The sequence below is a fragment of the Cherax quadricarinatus genome, chromosome 27, assembly GCF_038502225.1.
Source record: "Cherax quadricarinatus isolate ZL_2023a chromosome 27, ASM3850222v1, whole genome shotgun sequence".
Taxonomy (NCBI): Eukaryota; Metazoa; Arthropoda; class Malacostraca; order Decapoda; family Parastacidae; genus Cherax; species Cherax quadricarinatus.
In genome coordinates this window covers 15161278-15178746 of record NC_091318.1, presented here as the reverse complement: position 1 = coordinate 15178746, position 17469 = coordinate 15161278, and the positions used below count along the sequence as shown (strand labels likewise).

At 42.4% G+C, this 17469-nt stretch overlaps 1 protein-coding gene across 4 annotated transcripts in view; it reads left to right on the top strand.

Moving 5' to 3' along the window:
• The window catches only part of LOC128691195 (RNA-binding protein lark), a 60151-nt gene that overhangs the window by 27273 nt on the left and 15409 nt on the right, over window positions 1–17469 (top strand). For 2 of the 4 annotated variants that reach the window (XM_070089017.1, XM_070089018.1), the window contains 2 exons: window positions 16362–16439; window positions 16739–17030. In XM_070089017.1, the coding sequence (XP_069945118.1) occupies window positions 16362–16439; window positions 16739–16781 (121 nt within the window). In that variant the 3' untranslated portion in view covers window positions 16782–17030. Of the gene's footprint in view, window positions 1–16361; window positions 16440–16738 lie in introns of those variants that run through there. The other 2 variants (XR_011392473.1, XM_070089015.1) reach the window with 2 other exon arrangements.

Here is a 17469-nt window from a genome sequence, read left to right as displayed (position 1 = left end):
CAGCGTGTAACAGTGCTTTACGAAATGAACCTCCATTGATGCACAAAATGTTTTAATTACTACCTAATACTCAATGGAACAATTTTGTTCACTGTAAACACCTGGTAGCATCGACAGTACTTAACGCAAAGAATCCTTTTCCTGTAAGGAGGCGACTAATGGTCAGAAGCAAGGTGCTGGTAACCCTTTCTGTATAAATTACTAAATATAAAAACTTAAGTTGATATGATTGTGCATGGATGTAGTGCAGAGAAGAGACGATTGTCAATGTTATGATTGAAAAGATGCTAGATGTCCTGGCTTTAAGCAAAGCTGAGGGGGGGGGGTAAGAGTTTGTGGGGAGAAATAAATGGGATTAGGTTAAGGGAGTAAAGGAAGGGATAGCAATGTTGAAGGATTCATGATGACAGGAAAAGAGGGAATTTAAATGTGTATATATTCAAAGATTATATGGAATAAAATAAGGGTTGTATGTGGAAAGTATGTTATACTAAGTTATGTACCTGAAGAGTGTAGTGGAGAGAGGGAGAAATTTTGGGAGATATTAAAGAGGGAAGAGTTTTCAACCAAGTGGGAGAGTAATTTTAGTAGGGGACCTAAATGCTAGTGGGAGCAATTGTAGTACGAGTTTTTTTTTTTTGGGGGGGGGGGGCTCTTTTGAACTTCGTATAGGAAGAGGTTTTGTAATGGGTAATAAATATCCTAACCATTTCAGGGTCCAGAGGCCAAATTTCAGTGTGTACCATGGTCCAAGAATTTAAAAAAAAAAAAAAAAATAATCTTTTTCTGAAGGTAATAAAACAAAGTACGAAATTTGATGGAAAATGACGAAATTATGCTCGCGAATTTTGATGTGTTAGCGATATTTGTGCATTGGCGATTTTGCCAACTTTGACTCCCATATATTCCAGTCGACCAAGTTCTTAGCTATTTCTCAAGTATTACTTCTTTGAGCACAAGAAATTGCCAAGTCAACTGTTTCAACTACAAAATAGTGATTGGAAATTGGTAATTTGGTCAATTTAACAAAGTTCAAAATTTTCCAATTTCAAAATAGGGTCCAGAATAAACAATGCGGGCATTCCTGGCACAAAACTAACATTTTCTCTGCTCATTAATTACGTTTCCAGGCTTTACAAATGAATTCCAATTAGATTTTATATTCACATATGGATTTTTATTCAAACCAAAAAATAGAAGATTTACTGTTATACAATATTGTAATAATTTTATAAATAATATCACCACACTTGTGAAAGTATATTAGACCCACCAGCTGGTTGGTGTGTATTAGACGTGTGAGGTCATTTGTTTACTTTGTTACTTTGAGCTCAGTTTCAAGCTATTTCCATAACTAAAACCAATCAAAATCATCTCTATTTCTGTAATATATCTTCCATTCTATCAAATGAGACCAAGAAATCGCAAATACAAGTATAAAAAACATAGAAAAAACACTGCAAAGTCGCTGTTTTAATTGAAAATTACGGTCTTTTTTTTCTTCTTATGCACTGTGTGCTGCAGGATGTTTGTGGTGCACACATACCACATAAATGTATTTTCTCATATCTACACCCAAATTTACCGCTCGCAGCTTATCAGTGTGAGCCGAGCTCATGGTATAGATCTACGGTTTGGACCTATCGGTCTTCTTCCTCAGACCGAACCTAATTACCCCCCAATCTCCCCTCCCCTATCCCATCCTCCCCATCCTCCCCTTTTTCCTTTCCTCCTCCTCCTCCAAACTCCTCCCTTTTGCCCTTCCTCTTTTTGTCCTTTGGGATTTCTCCCACAGGCGCGCTAGTTCCTAGGTAGGGGAAAGGACACCGGGGTCCATCCCATTCCGTTGAGGTTTCTTGGCGGTGGCGTAGTTTGCCGTGGAATCTGGATTGCCTAGGGATGTCCCGATCCCTCTCCGGTATCCCGGAGTGGCTTTGGGTGTCTTTTGGGCGACGGGTGTATCTCTGGAAGCCACCTTTCGGATTCCGGGGGTGGTGGCTGAAGGAGGTATGCTTTGTGGCGGATATCCGGCCGCCCTCTCTTTTGTCCACCGAGGTAGCTCGGCAGATGTGAGGTTGCTATCCCAGATTGCTGGTTTACTGGCATGAAGGGTAGGGTATGGCACGGGTTCCATGCTGCATCTGCGCTACTAGCGGTGTCGAGTCCTCTTGGGCGCGGAGGGAGATTTCTGGCCCTTTCATTCCTCCTAGGAACTATCCCTCCCCGGTCCCCCCTTTTTTTTTTCTTTTTTTTTATTTTTATTTTTTCTTCTTTCTTTTTTTTTCTTAAAAACAAAAAGAAAGAAGTAACCTAACCATGGCAGCCCTAGTCCATGAACCTGGTACCCCCGGGCCCCTTCTTGATACCGCACCCCGTTCTGACCCCGCCTCGTCTTTGGACCACTCTTGAGACATTCCTCATGCCTCTGTACCTGTTGCCGGTGCTGTTTCCTCACCCGCTTCAGGTACTGAGGCCTCGACTGACTCCTTCGATTTATCAGACCTTCGCTCTCCTCTGACTATGCTTCCGGCCTCTCCCTCTACGGTGCGGCAATTTGCAAATCGCCGACCCGTTCCACGTCGGACCAACTCTGGTCCCACGCCTAAACGTCAACGACAATTACCTGCTGATGATACTTCTCCACCTTCACCTTCTCGTTCTTCTCAGAAACGATCGACACGTCCTTCACTACCTTTCCACGCTCAGTTTCAGACTGAACAGTGGACTAAATTCTTCACTTTACGACCAACTTCCTCTACTGCCTATCTTTCTGACCATAGTATTGGCAAGGCACTCCTACGCCATGTTGGTAAAGATATTTCTTTTCATGCTCTTAAGAGCGGTACGCGCATCATTACCGTACAGAATGCTACCCAGGCTCGTGAGCTCTCTCGTCTTTCCCATATAGATACTGTTCCTGTCACCCTTGAAAAACATCATTCCCTCAATTCTTGTAGTGGTACCGTTATTCTGCCCCATACCATAGTTCAACAAAATTTCCAGACATGTGGCACCGACATTCTAGAACAGCTGGAACTCCAAGATCTCCCAATCCTCAAGGTAGACACTTACGTTCTTCCTGCCCGTGGGCGGAGACAATACCCTAGCAATGTGGCTCGTTTAACTTTTGACAGCCGAGAACTCCCATCCTCAGTTTATATAGCAGGACATCGGTTACAAGTTCGAAAGGTGATCCCTACACCACAACAGTGTAGAAATTGCTGGCGATTTGGCCATCCAGCGAAATATTGCAGATCTATCGCCGAATGCCCAGTCTGTGGTGCCGATGACCATTCTAATACGTCTTGCAATCGATCTCCCTCTTGCCTTAACTGTCATGAGGCTCACCCTTCGTACTCTCGCCGTTGTCAGGTCTATTTAAACGAGCGGGAAATCCGTTACCTCAAAGAGACAGAAGGTCTCCCTTATGCCATGGCAGTTTCTCATCTCCGCCTCCAAGGGAGACTCCCACGTGTTTCTTATTCCCGTGTTTCAAAACGTCCCCCCACTTCTGGTATCCCATCTTCTACACCCACCTCTGTGGTTACCTCTCCCATAATCACTCCTGTATCTAATCCTTTTGCTGTCCTCGGCTCAGACGTCCCTACTTCAACGCCTCAGTCTAATCTCGCTTCTTAGAGTTCTCTCTTACAAGCCTCAGTATCGACGAGACCTCGTACGACACCTCTTCCCAATCGTCCCTCTACTTCTCAAAAGTCAAAAAAAGGTCCGGTAACACCTCCTACCCATCTTCCACCTCCTCATTTTACCCTCCCTGTCTCTGTCCCTAGTTCTTCCCCTCTCACTGGCTCAGTTACAAGTGCAGAGGTTCACCCTCCTCCTCGTAATGTACCTTCCTCCCCTGTTCCCTCCCAAGTTTCTTCCTCTTCTGCCACCTCCCAGGTTCCTGTCTCTTCTGTCCCCTGCCACGCTTCTCCAGTTCGCTCCACCCTTTCGCCCCCCCCTACCTTGGTACAGTCCAATACAGTTCCAATCTTTACTCATCCTCCCCCTACCATTCCCAATATTGTCTCCCATACGACATCTCTGAATTCCGAAACACTTGAAGCAATCTCTGAATATATTGCAGAGACCAAACCATCAATGGACACTGATCCACCTTCCGCTCTTTCTCTCTCCTCTGCTCCATCTGCGCAACTCCTTTCTTCACAGCGCACCGTTCCTTCGCTGCTTGAACATTTTCCACTGCCTCCGCATGTGGACTTTTCTAACCCTTCTAGTCCGTAGGAACCCTTACCTGCGGATTTCCAGTATCTTTATCATTGCCAATCATGGCCTTTTTACAGTGGAATATACGCGGCCTCAGGGGTAATCGGGGTGAGCTTCAGATGTTACTCTCCCAGTTTGCCCCTGTTGGTGTTTGCTTACAGGAACCAAAATTACACTCTGCTGTTATTTCTCACATCTCAGGCTATAATTTATTGTATTCTTCAGATCCTTTTCCTGATGGGACCTTTAATGAAAGTGCCCTTCTTCTCCGCACTGATATTCCGTACCATCAGCTATTTGTTCATACTTCGCTGCATTACACAGCAGCCCGTATCCACTTACATAGGTGGTATACGCTCTGTTCTTTATATCTCTCTCCATCTCGGGCATTATCTATTCCGGATTTTGCCTTCCTTGTTTCGTCATTACCGCCACCGATTCTGTTACTTGGTGATTTTAATGCCCACCATTTCCTCTGGGGAGGGTCTCACTGTGATTCCCGAGGAATTCAGTTAGAGGCTTTTCTTGCCACCCACCCCCTCCATGTTTTAAATACAGGTACTCACACCCATTTTGATCCTCGGACTCATACTCTCTCTTGCATCGATCTCTCAGTTTGCTCTTCCTCCGCCGCATTAGACTTTACTTGGTCTGTTCTCCCGGACTTACATGACAGTGATCATTTCCCAATCATTCTTACTTCCCCTTCATATTCGCCACCTCTTCGCACCCCACGCTGGCAATTTAATCGGGCAAATTGGAACCTTTACTCACACCTGACTGTTTTTAAAGAGGTTCCTTCTTCGTCCTCCATCGATGAGCTTTTACACCTCTTCTCGTCCTCCGTTCTCACCGCAGCTTCTCATTCTATACCCCAAACTTCGGGCAGGCATTCTCAGAAATGCGTGCCTTGGTGGTCTCCTGCTTGTGCTCGTGCAGTACGTTTGAAACGCGCTGCATGGGGCAGGTACCGGTACAATAGAACCACAGAGCGACTCCTTGATTTTAAACAGAAGCGTGCGATCGCTCGCCGTGTCATCCGTGACGCTAAACGCACTTGCTGGCGAGATTGTCTCCACCATCACCTCTGCTTCCTCTGAGTGCAGTCTGGAAAAAAGTACGAAAACTGAGTGGTAAATATTCTCCTGACCCGGCTCCTGTTCTGCGGGTTGCCGGTGTTGATATAGCAAACCCACTAGATGTTGCCAATGAAATTGGCAATCATCTGGTCCGTATTTCTCAGGGACTCCATCTATGCCCCTCATTTCTTTCCTCAAAGTCTGCCAGAGAGTTAGCACCCTTGGACTTTTCTTCTCTCAGAGAAGAACAGTATAATGTGCCTTTTACACTTCAAGAACTGGAGGCAACACTCTCAGCTTGTTGATCATCGGCAGCTGGGCCCGACGACATTCATATTCGTATGCTACAACATTTACATCAGTCAGCCCTTGCAGTCCTATTACGCCTTTACAATCTTATTTGGTCACAAGGAGTTCTTCCACAGCTGTGGAAATCCGCCATTGTTCTTCCTTTCCGCAAACCAGGCACTACGGGACATGAAACCTCCCACTATCGTCCCATTGCTCTTACCAGTGCAGTTTGCAAAGTAATGGAACGTCTAGTAAATAGACGTTTAGTGTGGTATTTAGAGACACACAACAGTCTCTCCACTCGTCAATATGGCTTTCGTAAGGGACGTTCTACCATAGACCCCTTACTGCGCTTGGATACGTATGTCCGTAATGCCTTTGCGAATAACCACTCAGTTATTGCCATATTTTTTGACCTTGAGAAGGCATATGACACAACTTGGAGGTATAATATTTTAGCCCAAGCCCACTCCTTAGGCCTTCGAGGCAATCTACCATCCTTCCTTAAGAACTTCTTAACTGACAGGCATTTCCGTGTTCGGGTTAATAATGTGCTCTCCCCGGACTTTATCCAAGCTGAAGGTGTCCCCCAGGGATGTGTTCTGAGCACAACACTTTTTCTCCTTGCTATTAATGATTTGGCCTCTAGTCTTCCATCAAATATTTGGTCATCACTCTGTTGATGACTTCGCTATTGCCTGTGCAGGCGCTGACTGTCACCTCCTTACAGTTTCTCTCCAGCATGCAGTCGACCGTGTTTCCAATTGGGCCACCACACATGGGTTTAAATTTTCCAGCACTAAAACCCACCAAATCACTTTCACTAGACGCTCTGTCATCTCCGATCATCCTTTGTACCTCTATGGCTCACGTATCCCTGAACGTGATACAGTCAAGTTTCTGGGCCTCCTCTTTGATCGTAGGTTATCCTGGAAACCTCACATTACCTCTCTGAAGGCAACTTGTCACAGCCGGCTGAACCTTCTTAAAACCCTTGCTCATCTTTCGTGGGGAGCTGATCGTCGAACCCTCCTTCACCTACATTCCACCCTTATTTTATCGAAACTTGATTATGGTGACCAGATCTATTCAGCGGCATCTCCTGCTACTCTCTCTAGCCTTAACCCCATTCATCACCAAGGATTACGTTTATGCCTTGGTGCTTTTCGCTCTTTCCCTGTCGAAAGCCTCTATGCAGAAGCGAACGTTCCATCCTTATCCGATCGCCGTGATGCCCATTGCCTGCGCTACTATGTACGCTCTCATGATCTCCGCAATCCTTCCATTTATAGAATGGTCACTGATATTAGTAGACATTCTTTATTTGTTCGCCGCCCCTGCTTACTCCGTCCCTTCTCTCTTCGCCTTCATTCGCTCTTGTCTTCTCTTCAACTACCACCTTTCTATGTACATGTAGCATCTCACTTTTCCCTACCCCCCTGGGAAGTTCCAGCTGTTCGAGTCTGTTCTTTCTCCCTCCCTTGCTCGAAAGCCCAACTGTCTACGGTCGCTTCCCGCTCTTTTTCTTGACCACTTTCACTCTCATTCTCATGCCATTGCTGTGTACACAGATGGCTCTAAGTCTTCTGACGGCGTAGGATTCGCAGCAGTGTTTCCGGACAGCGTCGTACAAGGGCATTTACTATCTTCAGCTAGTATTTTTACTGCTGAATTATATGCCATCCTTACAGCACTTATCCGTATTGCATCTATGCCTGTGTCATCATTTGTGGTTGTCTCAGACTCCCTTAGTGCTTTACAGGCTATACAAAAATTTGATACACCTCACCCCTTAGTCCTCCGTACCCAACTTTGGCTACGCCGCATCTTTACTAAGCATAAAGATAGTTTTTTGTTGGGTCCCTGGTCATGTTGACGTACAGGGCAATGAACAGGCAGACACTGCTGCGCGGTCAGCAGTACATGACCTACCAGTTTCTTATAGAGGTATTCCATGTACGGACTATTTTGCTGTAATATCTTCCCACCTTCACACCCGTTGGCAACAACGTTGGTCTACTATGCTCGGCAACAAATTTCAGTCTATTAAACCGAGTATAGGTTACTGGCCGTCTTCTTATCACCAGTGTCGAGGTTGGGAGACTACTCTCTCCCGTCTTCGCATTGGCCATACTCGTCTTACTCATGGATATCTCATGGAGAGGCGTCTTGCTCCTCTCTGTGAGAATTGCCAAGCTCCATTATCAGTCAGCCACATTCTGTTGGACTGCCCACTTTATCAACGAGCACGCAGAATTTACCTCTGTCGTCGTCTTCGCCCCGCTGCTCTCTCTTTACCTTCCCTTCTCGCTGATGGACCCACCTTTCATCCGGACTCTCTCATTGACTTTTTGACAACGACTGACTTACTTCACAAATTCTGATACTTTCAGCCCTTTCTACTTGAATCTCTTGCTACCCTCTACCCCCGTACTATCCCCTGCCCCGCTGTTTTCTGTAACCTGCTGATCATCCCCCCTCCCTTCTGCCATCCAATTCCCTTGCTTCCTTCCCTACCCTGCAGCGCTGTATAGCCCTTGTGGCTTAGCGCTTCTTTTTGATTATAATAATAATACGGTTTGGACCCTCAACTCAAAGCCGTAGAACTATGGCATGGATGCTGAAAGGGTTAGAAGGATAAATATGTATTAGAGGTATGATATATCGTGTAATGACAGTTGGAGTATATTTGTGGGTAAAGGGTTGATGGGTAGACTTTTGGATGTGCACATTTATCAAGGGACAACAGATATCAGAATTATTTAGTTGTAGCTAGAATAAGAGATAGATGGGGGTTTAAGGAAAATGGTATCTGTAAAAGTAGTGAAAGTTTATAAAGTGAAGGAGGTAGTTAGGGTTAGATAAGTAACTATTGGAAGATGGGCTAGTGAGAGTATGGGGTGAGGTATGGGGTACATTTAAGAATGCAGTGTTAGTGTGCAATAGAAGTTTGTGGATGTTGGAAGGTAGGTGCAGGAGGGAGGAGCAGTAGTATGTGGAGTGAGGTTAAGGGAGAAAGTTAGCATATGAGAGGTTTGTACAAAGCAAAAGTGATAAAAGGGAGAGCTGGTGAGTGGGGTGAAATTGTCAACAAATTTTGCTGAGAATAAGAAAGTATTAATGAGAGTAGTAATTTGTGAGGGCCTTGGAAATTAATGAACTTGGTTAAAAACAGAAGGGGAGTTACTAGATGGGGAGCTGGAGGTATTGGAAAGATGGTTGGAATATTTTTTTGTATTTTGAGGAACTGTTAAATGTTGAAGGAAGGCCATGGTTTTGTGTATTTGCCAGGGATGTTTAAAATCCTTTAGGAGTAAGGAAGAGCCAGATGTGATTGTGGTGTGAGGCAGTAGGTAAAATGAAAGAAGGTAAAGCAGCTGGGATTGATGGGATCAAGACGTGTTAAAAGCAGGTGGGCATATAGTTTTGGAGTGTTTGGTGCCTCTGTTCAATAAATGTATGAAAGAGGGGAAGATAATTAGGGATTGGCAGAGAATATGCATAGTTCCTTTGTATAAAGGAAAAGGGGACGAGTAAAAATTATGGAAATTATCTTAGAGTATAAACCATACCCCCGGCCGGGATTGAACCCGCAGTCATAGTCTCAAAACTCCAGCCCGTCGCGTTAGCCACTAGACCAGCAAGCCACAATAAGATTCATCCAACTAGGTATATTTCTACACCATAGAAAGGTTAGCACAGGCACCTCTGACCACAAATGCAAGTTTTTACAGATGAATCTCCAGCTAGCGTGGCCGTGACGAACTCTAGCTCAAGTCCCTTCACTGCCGTCAACATGACTCAAGGCTGGAGTTTTGAGACTCTATGACCGCGGGTTCAATCCCGGCCGGGGGTATGGTTTGCAGTCGTGTCATTACGATTTCTTGAGTCAAGTTATCTTAGAGTATACCAGGTATACATAAGGGAGATGTGAAAAGGCATGATAGGGTGGGTAGGGGAGCAATGTTGCAAGTGTATAGAATAGGTGGTAGGTTGCTGAAAACAGTTTGATTTGAGGATAATGGGACTTGTGTGTTAAGGTATATACGAGAGGGAGGGATTATTGTCTAGTACATGCAGGATTTAAGACTGATGCATGGTTTCATTGGTTTAACATGTTTATAGATGGGGTTGTAAAAGAAATTAATGCTATGGTGTTTGGGGGAGGAGTGGGATTAAAATTTGCAGAATCTAATACACAGTGGGGAGTTGTCACAGTTGTTGTTTGCCAATGATACTGATTTTTGGGAGATTTTGAAGAGGTCGCAAAGGTGGTGGATGAATTTAGAAGGATATAAAAGGAAATAGTAGTAGTACGTTGGTAGACAGCAACCACCCAGGGAAGTACTACCGTCCTGCCAGATGACTGTGAAACAGAAACCTGTAACTGTTTTGCATGATGGTAGGATTGCTGGCTTCTTTTTCTGTCTCATAAACACGCTAGATAAGAGGGATATCTTGCTACTCCTACTTACACTTTTGTCACGCTTCAGACATGCATATATATATATACACATCTAGGTTTTTCTCCTTTTTCTAAATAGCTCTTGTTCTTTATTTCTTCTATTGTCCATGGGGAAGTGGAAAAGAATCTTTCCTCCGCAAGCCATGCATGTCGTATGAGGCGACTAAAATGCCGGGAGTAATGGGCTAGTAACCCCTTCTCCTGTAGACATTTACTAAAAAAAGAGAAGAAGAAAAACTTTATAAAACTGGGATGCTTAAATGTGCGTGGATGTAGTGCGGATGACAAGAAACAGATGATTGCTGATGTTATGAATGAAAAGAAGTTGGATGTCCTGGCCCTAAGCGAAACAAAGCTGAAGGGGGTAGGGGAGTTTCGGTGGGGGGAAATAAATGGGATTAAATCTGGAGTATCTGAGAGAGTTAGAGCAAAGGAAGGGGTAGCAGTAATATTGAAGGATCAGTTATGGAAGGAGAAAAGAGAATATGAATGTGTAAATTCAAGAATTATGTGGATTAAAGTAAAGGTTGGATGCGACTAGTGGGTCAATAAGCGTGTATGCACCTGGAGAAGAGAGGAATGCAGAGGAGGGGGAGAGATTTTGGGAGATGTTAAGTGAATGTATAGGAGCCTTTGAACCAAGTGAGAGTAATTGTGGTAGGGGACCTGAATGCTAAAGTAGGAGAAACTTTTAGAGAGGGTGTGGTAGGTAAGTTTGGGGTGCCAGGTGTAAATGATAATGGGAGCCCTTTGATTGAACTTTGTATAGAAAGGGGTTTAGTTATAGGTAATGCATATTTTAAGAAAGAGGATAAATAAGTATACAAGATATGATGTAGGGCAAAATGACAGTAGTTTGTTGGATTATGTATTGGTAGATAAAAGACTGTTGAGTAGACTTCAGGATGTACATGTTTATGCAGGGGCCACAGATATCAGATCACTTTCTAGTTGTAGCTGCACTGAGAGTAAAAAGTAGATGGGATACAAGGAGAATAGAAGCATCAGGGAAGAGAGAGGTGAAGGTTTATAAACTAAAAGAGGAGGCACTTAGGGTAAGATATAAACAGCTATTGGAGGATAGATGGGCTAATGAGAGCATAGGCAATGGGGTCAAAGAGGTATGGGGTAGGTTTAAAAATAGTGTGTTCAGCAGAAGTTTGTGGTTACAGGAAAGTGGGTGTGGGAGGGAAGAGGAGCGATTGGTGGAATGATGTAAAGAGAGTAGTAAGGGAGAAAAAGTTAGCATATGAGAAGTTTTTGCAAAGTAGAAGTGATGCAAGGAGGGAAGAGAGAGGTTAAGAGGGGTGAAGCATTGTAAAAAGAGAGCAAATAAGAGTGGGTGAGATGTTATCAACAAATTTTGTTGAAAATTAGAAAAAGTTTGGAGTGAGATTAACAAGTTAAGGAAGCCTAGAGAACAAAGGGATTTGTCAGTTAAAAATAGGAGAGGAGAGTTATTAAATGGAGAGTTAGAGGTATTGGGAAGATGGAGGGAATATTTTGAGGAATTGTTTAATGTTGATGAAGATAGGGAAGCTGTGATTTTGTGTATAGGGCAAGGAGGAACAATATCTTGTAGGAGTGAGGAAGAGCCAGTTGTGAGTGTGGGGGAAGTTCGTGAGGCAGTAGGTAAAATGAAAGGGGATAAGGCAGCTGGGATTGATGGGATAAAAATAGAAATGTTAAAAGCAGGTGGGGATATAGTTTTGGAGTGGTTGGTGCAATTATTTAATAAATGCATGGAAGAGGGTAAGGTACCTAGGGATTGGCAGAGAGCATGCATAGTTCCTTTGTATAAAGGCAAAGGGGACAAAAGAGTGCAAAAATTATAGGGGGATAAGTCTGTTGAGTATACCTGGTAAAGTGTATGGTAGTTATTATTGAAAGAATTAAGAGTAAGACGGAGAATAGGATAGCAGATGAACAAGGAGGCTTTAGGAAAGGTAGGGGGTGTGTGGACCAGGTGTTTACAGTGAAACATATAAGTGAACAGTATTTATTTAGATAAGGCTAAAGAGGTCTTTGTGGCATTTATGGATTTGGAAAAGGCATATGACAGGGTGGATAGGGGGGCAATGTGGCAGATGTTGCAGGTGTATAGTGTAGGAGGTAGGTTACTGAAAGCAGTGAAGAGTTTTTACGAGGATAGTGAGGCTCAAGTTAGAGTATGTAGGAAAGAGGGAAATTATTTCCCAGTAAAGTAGGCCTTAGACAAGGATGTGTGATGTCACTGTGGTTGTTTAATATATTTATAGATGGGGTTGTAAGAGAAGTAAATGCGAGGGTCTTGGCAAGAGGCGTGGAGTTAAGAGATAAAGAAGGGAGTTGTCACAGTTGCTCTTTGCTGATGACACTGTGCTCTTCGGAGATTCTGAAGAGAAGTTGCAGAGATTGGTGGATGAATTTGGTAGGTTGTGCAAAAGAAAATTAAAAGTGAATACAGGAAAGAGTAAGGTTATGAGGATAACAAAAAGATTAGGTGATGAAAGATTGGATATCAGATTGGAGGGAGAGTATGGAGGAGGTGAATGTATTCAGATATTTGGGAGTGGATGGGTCTATGAAAGATGAGGTGAATCATAGAATTGATGAGGGGAAAAGGATGAGCGGTGCACTTAGGAGTCTGTGGAGACAAAACTGTCCTTGGAGGCAAAGAGGGGAATGTATGAGAGTATAGTTTTACCAACGCTCTTATATGGGTGTGAAGCATGGGTGATGAATGTTGCAGCGAGGAGAAGGCTGGAGGCAGTGGAGATGTCATGTCTGAGGGCAATGTGTGGTGTGAATATAATGCAGAGAATTCGTAGTTTGGAAGTTAGGAGGAGGTGCAGGATTACCAAAACTGTTGTCCAGAGGGCTGGGGAAGGGTTGTTGAGGTGGTTCGGACATGTAGAGAGAATGGAGCGAAGCAGAGTGACTTCAAGTGTGTATCAGTCTGGAGTGGAAGGAAGGCGGGGTAGGGGTTGGCCTAGGAAAGGTTGGAGGGAGGGGGTAAAGGAGGTTTTGTGTGCGAGGGTCTTGGACTTCCAGCAGGCATGCGTGAGCGTGTTTGATAGTGAATGGAGACAAATGGTATTTAATACTTGACGTGCTGTTGGAGTGTGAGCAAAGTAACATTTATGAAGGGGTTCAGGGAAACCGGCAGGCCAGACTTGAGTCCTGGAGATGGGAAGTACAGTGCCTGCACTCTGAAGGAGGGGTGTTAATGTTGCAGTTTAAAAACTGTAGTGTAAAGCACCCTTCTGGCAAGACAGTGATGGAGTGAATGATGGTGAAAGTTTTTCTTTTTCGGGCCACCCTGCATTGGTGGGAATCGGCCAGTGTGATAATAAATAAATAAATAAAAATAATAAAAAGAAAGTGTGCATAAGAAAGAGCAAGGTGGTGAGAGGTAACACAATTTAAGTAATGAAAGGTTGTATATCACATTGGAAGGAGGGTGGGCATATTTAGTGAATTTGTTCACATTCAGGAGTAGGCTTGTAGGTGGGTGGGTATATGAAAGATGAGATGAACCATAGAATTTAGGGGGGGGGGTGGAGTATGTGCTTGGTGCATTGAGGTATTTTTGTATATGTGAAAGTAGTAGTACCAACATTTGTATGAGTGTGTACCATGAGTTGTGAATGTTGCAATGAGGAGACAGGAGGCAGTGTGATGAAAATATTGTGCAGAGAATTCATAGTTTGGAGATTAATTTACTATCTGCATCATTTATCTTTACAGTGCAGTTAATGTTTTATTCTCATGTTGTGTTGTCCCTAGACTGTTAGACATTGTGTTCAGTACAAAGCAATTGCAAGTTTCAAAAGTTCTCCCCCCCCCCTCCCCCTCCCCTTCTAATTTTTTTTAGTCCATTAGTAACCAACAAATGTTATCAACCAAACCACATATGCTTCATTGTTTGAATCTTCTGATATTCTGTTGTAGTATACAGTGCAGGAAATTTTTTGCTAGCAGAAATATTCTCAAATTTGCAGTTTAAAATCTTTTCACCTTTGCAGATAAATTGACTGGTTTCATTTTAGCTGCAAGTTTCTTTAATATATATATTGCTGTTCATGTCTATATTTAACTTTTTTTATACTCCTTCAGTGAACTGTACTTACAAAAAAAAAATCTTCAAAATATATTCTAATGCTGGGTAACTTTTTGGTTAGTTCCAGTTGTAGGACACCTTGCCTAACAAATGATTACCTGTATATTTTAAAATGTAGCCACATGTGGCAAATGAAGTGAAATTCACAATACCATGCAAAATTTGAGAAATTGGGTTTCTTCAATTGGAAACTGAAGAAAAAGTTTGGACATTTATTTCAAATTTTAAAATTTTGACTATTGTAACAACCAATTGCCTTAGATGCAAGAAAAATAACTTGTCTGAAAAGTTGCAGAAATGGAGTGCTGAAGTATTGGCTGGCAGTGTTTCATCAGTTATTCATAATGCTAGGTACAGATTGTAAAGTTGCAACCAGCACATTCCAGCAGGAAAAAGTTTTTAATGTTTTTATTAATTCAAAATTTAGCAAACTCATATTTGCTACACTTGTGTGGTCAGTTTGTCACTTGGGGCAGTTGGCATCAGGGTTGTCCACCCTGGCATTAAAACTTGATAATCTTGTATAGCATTATGATCTTAAATGATCACCCAGTGTTAGTGTCGAGTTTTTTTTTACTAAACTAATTTTGATCTATTTTGTAGATTTTCTTTGGCCTTTTTCTATCTTGGTGACTTTTTTTTTAATACATGTTGACACCCCACATCAGTTGCCGCTTCCAGTTTTGGCCTAATGTTGGAAAACTTCTACAGCTTCTCAATCTACATTTGACAGCTATTTTATAATCCTGTGCGTTAGTTTGGTGAACCCTCGAATTAACAAGGTTTGGAATCTGTGAACTTGGCCCTTTGATTCGGTAGACTACTGGACACAAAAGAATATTGTAACCTGCAAAGTAGTATACAGTAGTATTGGACATAAAAAATAGAGGATGTATACCAAGTTACCTTATATGGTGGAGAGATGTGTAAATTGGCACATACCCATGTCACGGATACAAAGCTCAACCTTCCTTGTTTAAGTTTCATAAGTTTCCTTGTGGCACCACCACTTAGTGCCTGCAAAAATAAACTGAGCCTCCCCTTTATTACGAAAATCTTTTAAAAAGCAAAACTGTAGTACTTGGTACTTGCATTATTAATTTTGCCATCTCCCCCTTGGCTCTGATGACCATTTGATGCCATTTGGACATAATTTCGCTTGGATTACAGAATAATCAGTGGGTAACTGGTTCACCCAAATGTCCTTGATATCCTGCTGCAGGCATGACATTGATGAAGTGTGGCAGTATTCCATCTTTTTCATGGTATTCCAAGCATCCTCAATAGGATTGGGTTAGCTATTCCCTGACAAATCCTCTTTATTTTTCTCTTGCTACTTGGTTACTATTTTGCTATGTGACTGGGTACTTTCATGCAAAAAGGTTGTGGAGCCATGTATTTTGAAAATATTCAACAGGTGGTTCCCACAGACCAAAGGACAATTTTCTCAATGGATTATTCCTGCTGTTTTTTTTTTTTCCCCTACTTTTTTCCTAATTGTTTTTTTTTATAGCACTTCTTCGCGGGAGTAGCCTGTAATTTTAAAAGGGTCTTCTGTCCGCATTCAATATTGCCACAGTGTGGGCCATCTTCCATTTATCTACCAGTTTGTGAAATTAAAAAGAAAAAAAAATTCCAGTAGGTATGTTCAACATGTTTCAAAAAACCCATGTTGACATCTTGTTTTCTTTTGTATACCATTGAAACTTGTATATTACCTTTTGCACTCCAGTGATTTATATTATCCTTTATTCATTATATATTGTCATCATTTACCTTATTTTCTACAGTTACTTTCTTCCTCCAAGTCTTGACATATCCCATACATCATTGGATTTACACACTTTACTAGTCAGTTTAGTGAGTTTCCCTTAATTCCTTCAGAAACATTGCTGTCCTTGCACCTAATATCAAGCTACTATTCTGCTCGGATCAAACTTGATCAGTTTGAATTGCCATGTCACTAAATGCTGTACATTTGTTATTTACTATGAAAATGTAGGCTATTTATATTGCTATTTAATAAATTTTCTGTGCATTCTCTTGAATTTTCTGTTGGTAATTAACCATTTAGCCCATTAAAATGCCCTTGTGTTTTAAAGCATCTGCTGTATTGGTAGAGGAGAGTTAAATTAATTTTTTATTGGATAGTTCAGTTTGGCAATACACAAGTCTGATAAAAATTTCTTGGCAGGCGTGACATTTACGGTGGTGGCAGGGACATGTTCCCACCTCGTGGACGATCCCCACCTCGTCGTAGTCCTCCACGCCGGTATGTATTGTGTTTTTTCTGGAGTTTGAAATAATGAAACAATGTAGATAAATGTGTATAAATTAATACCTTTTTGTGTATTGCAGTGTTAAATTAAGGGAAATAAACGCTAGATATTTTAGTTGTTTACGAAAAGTAATCGAAGGCTTGAGGTAAAATTTGCGTTTTTCGTTGTTAACTTAATTTTTGATTATATAGTCGAATTCATAGCTTGCGATTATTATAATAACCAATTTTTAACCCTTGACAGCTTGTTGTGAGCCCGAAAGTGATTTGAATATTTTCATGTTCTCTTGTAGCTACCCCGGTCCTCCCCGTGACATGCCCCCCCGACGCTTTTAGATGCGAAGTAGAGGCTGACAGCGACGTGTGCATGCACCGATAATCAGATCTTGGTGGCAGATGCATTCTGAGTTAATATACAGTATCATGAATAATTCCTTCAAAGGATTAGACGAAGTCTTGATTCATGAATGCGTAACTTCATTGAACAAACCTGATGACTAAAAGTTTTTTTAACAAAAAAGTCGACATTGTTTAATTTTAAGTGTACTGCGTACCAATAAATCTTATTTTTAAGGAAACCCTAAATTGTTTTTTCAATATTTCCTTGCGATCTGAAATGTCACATCACCACCAACTCGAACATAACACCAAGAATTCTGATTAAAAAGGCAAATCAAAAATATGGAGCAGTCCATCGACGGTATCCAGGTAAGAACCAACATTCACATGAGGCGATCTTTTAGTTGTCATTTGCTTCAGTATCCTTGCCTCATCCGTCTGTAGTTCACTGTAGGACCTAGACATGTCCTGGGCCAGATGCTGTTCGACCTACTACCACCCCCTTCTGTTCACAAGCATCGTAACCGACCAGACTTGTGATGGCGATGTGAACGCGTGCTAGAGGCCCGAGGCAGCGTCAGCCGGCAACATCTCTTGCAGGTGGAGCGTGTGAGCATGAACGAGAAGTGAATCAGGTGTTCGGAGTGCCCGGACTTACTCTTGGACTCATTCGTCTGACTCACAT